General features: G+C 40.8%; 1 protein-coding gene across 1 annotated transcript in view; it reads left to right on the top strand.

Annotated features, from left to right (window-relative positions):
* VPS53 (vacuolar protein sorting 53 homolog (S. cerevisiae)) overlaps positions 1-6,523 on the top strand; it is a 140,091-nt gene that overhangs the window by 60,173 nt on the left and 73,395 nt on the right. Inside the window, exon 12 of the mRNA XM_005858327.2 lies at positions 292-433. Coding sequence (XP_005858389.1) covers positions 292-433 — 142 coding nt within the window. The remainder of the gene's footprint in view (positions 1-291; positions 434-6,523) is intronic.

Here is a 6,523-nt window from a genome sequence, read left to right as displayed (position 1 = left end):
TATATATATATATATCATTTACTTTGTGCCCTGGATGGATAGCTCAGTTGGTTAGGGGATTGTCTTCATACTCCAAGGTTACATGTTCTATCCCCAGTCAGGGCACATACAGGAAGCAACCAGTGAATGTATAAATAAGTTGAAAAACAAATCAATGTCTGTCTCTCTCTCTCTCTCTCTCTCCCAAATCAATAAGTTTTTTAAAAATTAAAAAAATATAAAAAAAGCATTTACTTTGTCTTATCTTGAATGATCCATTTGTTTGACAATATTCTTATCTCTATTTTGAAGGACAGAACTTGCCAAGATTATGCGGACCAGAGCTAAGGAAATTGAAGTGAAATTGCTTCTTTTTGCTATTCAGAGAACAACTAACTTTGAGGGATTTCTTGCAAAACGCTTCTCTGGCTGCACTCTGACAGATGGTGCCCTGGTAAGAACTCCCTGAGGAAGGTTGGAGCATGAAACCCATGGGTTGGGTGGCTGGGCTTTATTCCAGTCTTTCATGGTATGGTGACTCGTTTGTCCCTTATACAGTAGTCCATGTTTTTAGAATGGCCTATCATTTTATCTAAGCATGGGCCCCATTTTACAGACACAATTTTGTGAGTCACAGAGACCTCACTTAATTAGTCACAAATACCTTATTACTTTATTAACTATTGAATTTTATTATAATTAGGATATGTTTTTACTACAAGGTTTGGCTTCTTAATGTCTCTGGTGAGCAAACCAGGTCAAGTGTCTCTATAAACTTCAAAGCCACGTGTACAGACTTGCATGTCAGAGAGATTCCAAAAGATGAAACACAAAGGACACAGGCCAGAGGGCTTTCCCCCCTGGAAAGCTGGACTGTGGCGGTTCAATCACTTACTCTCCATGTAAGCAAAGACCAGGCCCAAAGTGTCTCTCTGAAAACCTCTTTTTTGGAAACCCAGGTTCCCTGCTAACACATAATATACTTTCTTCAGATTTCCCATCCATGGGGAAACAAAATTATTATGTTTTATGGTAGTTTCTGTTTACAGCATTACACACACAGAGACTTGAGCTCCCTGAGTGCAGGAATCATGGCTGACTCATCTCTACTTCCTAGTCATGCAAAGAGCACACAGACCTTGTGCAGGCAGACAGGAATGAGGAGGGAGGGAGGAAGAAATCAAAGTTGAGAGAGTTATTGCTCTTGAGTTTCCTTTAAAACTGGATTTAAAAAAAACACACACACGAAACTGCTGGTAACAACAGAGAAGCAATGTGATTGGGTAGGAAAATCCTTGGATCAGCAACCAAGAGAGACTTGTGGTCCAGTTTTGACTTTGCTGTAACTCAGTGTACTGCCTTCTCAGTTAACTGAAAAGAATAGACTCTCCTTTAATAACGGTGTACTAGGGGGACTAAACAAGACATAAAACCCAGAAGCCATAAAGAAAAGGACTGTGTGGAAAAAGAGACCACAAACATAATTAAGGGACATACCACAAACTAGGGAAAAAACAGTTTAAGCTATATAAGACAAATGATTAATATCCAGCATACATAAAGAATTCTTACAAGTTGATATGAAAAAGATAACCCAAGAAAAAGGAGTAGAGTCAAGCAGAAATTCATTGAAGAAATACAGTTGGCTAATATGTGAAAAAAATACAAGATATTAATTTCCATACTTCAGGTTGGCAAAAAATATTATAAGAATAACAAGAAAGGGTTTTAGTACTAGTATACAAATTGATACCGCCTTTTTAGAGAGCAAATTTTCATTATGTATCAAAAAACTTAAATGTGCATGCCCAGCTGGAGTGGCTCAGTGGTTGAGTGTTGACCTATGAACCAGGAGATCATGGTTCGAGTCCTAGTCAGGGCATATGCCTGGGTTGTGGGCTTAATCCCCAGGTTGGGGTGTGCAGGAGGCAGCCGATCAATGATTCTCTTTCATCATTGATGTTTCTCTCTCTCTCTCTCTCCCTCTCCTTCCTCTAAAAAAAAAAAAAAAGAAAAATGTGCATGCACTATGAGGTAACAATTTCACATCTAGCTGTGAAGTCTATAAAGAAAAATCCATACCAAGAAAAAGGTGAACTGCAGCCTTAAAAGCAAAAAAAACAACAAACCAACAAAAATAAAATAGAGATTTTTGCCGAAACCGGTTTGGCTCAGTGGATAGAGCGTCGGCCTGCGGACTGAAAGGTCCCAGGTTCGATTCCGGTCAAGGGCATGTACCTGGGTTGCGGGCACATCCCCAGTAGGAGATGTGCAGGAGGCAGCTGATCGATGTTTCTCTCTCATCGATGTTTCTAACTATCTCTCTTCCTTCCTCTCTGTGGAAAATCAATAAAATATATATTAAAAAAAAATAGAGATTTTTGTAATGTTTATCCTTAAAGAATGGTTAAATAAAGAATGGCTCTCCTCTCTGCCCTACCCGTCCTGTGGAGTAGCGTACAGCAGTTAAAAAGTGGTAGAATGGGAGGTAGATCTAGATGTGCTATCACAGGAAAAAAAGACACTTCTCAGTTATGGCTAAGTGAAAAATGTAAGTTTGCAGGCCAATGCATATGGTATAATGCCATTTATGTAAAAAGCAAAAAACATGTTTATGTATGTAAGGGTGTAAGGAAAAGGTCTGGAAATGATAACAGTGGATGTCTCTGGGGAAGGAAGCTGGAGTGAGAGTAGGTGGAGAAGCAAAGAATTTTTTTTCGTTCTACTCTGGTATTTTGCTTGAATTTTTCTTATACAAATGGATTTACATATTTTTAAAACATATTTTTTGCATTTACATACTTTAACAAAGTTATTTTTCAGTTTTTTTTTAATGAGGGAAATGGTCCAAAACAGACTTCCAAACTTTTTTCTCTAACAAACTCTAGTGTGGAATCCATACAGAATAATAGCTAACTTATTTTGAACATCCACTGTGTGTCCCACACTGTTCTAGGTGTATTTTCCTAAAGTCACTCACTTTACTTCATCAACTATAGGAGGTAGGTGCTACACTCATTTGAAACTTACCTGAGGCCACATAGCTTACGGTATATATAAATACAGAAAAACTGAGCTACTGTAATTGAAGAAGGAGAGTAAGAGCAGAGATTGGGCCTGGAATCCCATTCACTTGTTTACCCCTCTACTATCTTCTGTAGCCCCACCCTTCCAGTCCTAAAATTCTGGGACTTCAATGGGATCCCCTCTGTTCCCCCCAACCCCCAAGACCTGCCTCAGAGTAGGTGCATGAGGAGTTAGTCCCTCAAGGCACTGGGCTTAAAGAGTGGAGGCAGCAGCTCTGTTTTAAGGCAAGACCATAAGACTCTACCTATTCAGTGCCACTTATGACTTTATTAAAATAAGATACAACTGAACCACAAAGCACTCTTTCCGTACTTAAAAATAGAAATATTTATGTAATATACACATATATATACACACTTCTCTGATTGTTAACTTACGTTCAAAATGGATTTCTTTTTGTTTATTTATCACTTATGACTTTATTAAAATAAGATACAACTGAACCATAAAGCACTCTTTCCGTACTTAAAAATAGAAATATGTATGTAATATACACATATATAAACACTTCTCTGATTGTTAACTCACGTTCAAAATTGATTTCTTTTTGTTTATTTATTTTTTTAAAAAATCTTTATTGTTGAAAGTATTACATATGTCCCCTTTTTTCTTCCATTGACTCCTTATAGCCCGCCCCGCCCCAGGCAATTGTAGTATCATGGAAAAAAATAGGCCACAAAACAAGTGAAAATGCCCTTAAAGAAAATGCAAGTCACAGAAGGAAATGGGTAACAGCAATGACATTGAAAGAAACCTGTCTCTCTCCTGAGAAGTAGGTGGTTGACTTCTACACCACCTTGATGTCCTCATGTTTGCTCTCCTCTCCGCCCTACCCAAGCCATGCTTCTGGCCTGGTTTTAAGCAGAGACTCCTGCAGCTCTGGGCTCACCCCTACGGAGATCTGTTTGGGGGCAAAGAAGTTTAATCATTGGGCACAGGTCCCAGCTGGGAGTGTCCCCTGAGTTCCCAGGTTCCAACTGGATGGGGTTGGTAGAGCATAAGGTAATTTCGATAACTGAATAGGAAATAGGTCCCAACAAAGGATGCTTGAAAGACATTAGAGCCAGATACCTGTTTTCAGCTATTCTTCCCCTTCTTTGGCTAGACTTTACTTTCACATTTAGGGAGCTACAGGATTTCAGAGGAACCAGCAGCTATTCTTCCCCTTCTTTGGCTAGACTTTACTTTCTAGTGATTTTGCTTTTACATTTAGGGAGCTACAGGATTACAGAGGAACAAATGGCCCTGTTGTATCAGATGACCAGGATAGCCTGTAAGCTTGGGGTGGTCCCAGGACATTTCAGGCCTCGCTTGTGCTAGGAAACGTTCCAAAGGTCAAAAGAGCCAGCGTAACGTGGGCAGAGAAAGCCCCTCTAAACAAGGTGAGGATACAGAACAGAGTAAACACACAGAGACCATGAAAAGCTGGCAGGAGCTGTATGCAAGTTTGTGAAGACAATGCTTTTTGTAGAAAACCAGTATAGGGATGGAAGTGGCAGTTGGCTGACTGCTAACCTATGGAGGGGGGAGAGGGCCTCTCTCCACATTCACCCACTCTGCCAGGGCCAAGGTCCCGAACTGCAGCCTTCTGTGTCCTGGCAAATGCTGTGCTCTGTGGCGGGGGGCCGGATCAGCTAGGAGCACTGGAATCTTTTTCACCCATCTCTTCCTTTTTGGTCTTCTGTTTTTGAAATTTTCTGGCATAATAGATTTGCAAATTCCCCTCCAGTTGTTCAGTTGTTTTCCCTCCTATCAAGTTTGCAGAGAGTTTCAGGTTACAAATCCTTGGCCAGAAAATCCTGCTCAACTATGAGCTCTTTATTCACCCCTCAGTTGGTTAGCTTCTCCCCAGACTTCTCCAAATCCTTCAACTTCTTTAAGTCAAACTCTTCCCCTTGATCATCTCTGTTCTAGTTGTTATTCTGCATTCCAGGGCCTGACAATGACTGCTCCATAGCCTACAAGGATTTTCCCTTAAATATTAGTTTCTAGAAAGGCAACAGAACTCCTATGGGCTCTTCAGCAAGGCAGGCCAGGTCTTGGAAAATCAGTTCACCGCAGCCTGCCGTGGGAAGATGTGAAGGTAGTGCTTCTTGCTGTAGGTAATGTTCACTTTGAGCTTGGTCCTGCCATCACCTTGCCATGGGCCAAGAAGGGGGACACCTTCACCTGTAGCAGAGACCCTGGTGGATTAGTCAGAGCCACTGACCATGCTCCCAACAGACAGTGCTGGAAGGAGCCCAGCCTGGGCTGAGCCAGGGGTTCCAAGTGGCCTGACTCCTAGTCTAGCTGTTGGGCACCCCACTTGAAGACCTGCCATTCCTTGTCTCTCTACCTCCTCCCCATGCTGCCTTGCTCCCGGGATATATGTGTGGGGGTTTTTGTTCATTGATTTTTGTATGAAAAATCTTTTGTGGCCATCATTTTATTTCAGGGTATCAGAATAAACTACAAAATGAACCAGAGTATATCTTGATACCCTTTAATATGCCAAATTTCATAGAATGTTAGTGAATTCCTTGGAAAGTTATGGAGGAGGTAAGAAGTCAGCCAAGGAGCCAGTTGACCAGAGATGCTCCCAAGCCCACCCCGCTCCATCCTTGATTGATTGACAGTGAAACAATGAGGATGAGTTTGAGGGGTGAGGAGCTCACCTGGAAAGATCTGCCACAGAGGAGCGCCTTCTAAGATGAGTATGATAATGCATCTTTTGCTCTTTTTGGACAGATGTGACTTTGACATCTGATGGAAATGCAGACTGAAAAAACCTTAAGGACAGGGCTTGTTTTGTTTTTGTTGTTCTAGCCCTAACAAGTTTACTAGTATAATGTCCTGTGCTGTCACTGTTACTGGAAGAAGGGAGCTGCCACTGTTTTTTTGCTAATTGCCTCAACTCCTGACCCTTGAGGAGGGATACAGAATAGTCTGTAATAGCCTTGAAATTAAAAGCAAATGTCTAGGTGTGAATTAACTAGTGACTTGATGATTATTAGGGACTTGATGATAATTAGGGACTTGATGATTAGATTCAAGATAAACATTATATTTAGCCTCCATAAAAGCAGAGTAGATTGGGTTGTTATAATTGGCACACTGAATTTGGAAAAAAAAAAATTTAAATTAAAAATTTTCCCACTTAATGCAGCTGCATTTCTCCTTTCCTTGGCTATTGCATAAGTTGCCTTTCTAAATAGAATTGTCCTTTGGCTTATAGGGGTCATTTTAATATACATTTATATTTGCCCAGTTTTAAAAATTACATTATAAATATAGAAGCTGTAGGTGTAATTTTTGATCATGCTGTTTGAGCATAAGAGTATTTGCAAAAGGTTCACTACTTATAAAAACCCACCCAGAGTGACTTAGCCTCCAGCTCAGTCTTCCAACAACCGAACACCTGCATTAGGGAGCATGTGTGAGAGGAGGAGGGGGCAGGGGCTCAGCAGTTCTGCCTAAG

Source organism: Myotis brandtii, unplaced genomic scaffold (genome assembly GCF_000412655.1).
Source record: "Myotis brandtii unplaced genomic scaffold, ASM41265v1 scaffold1167, whole genome shotgun sequence".
Classification (NCBI taxonomy): domain Eukaryota; kingdom Metazoa; phylum Chordata; class Mammalia; order Chiroptera; family Vespertilionidae; genus Myotis; species Myotis brandtii.
This window is presented reverse-complemented; position numbering and strand designations above follow the sequence as displayed.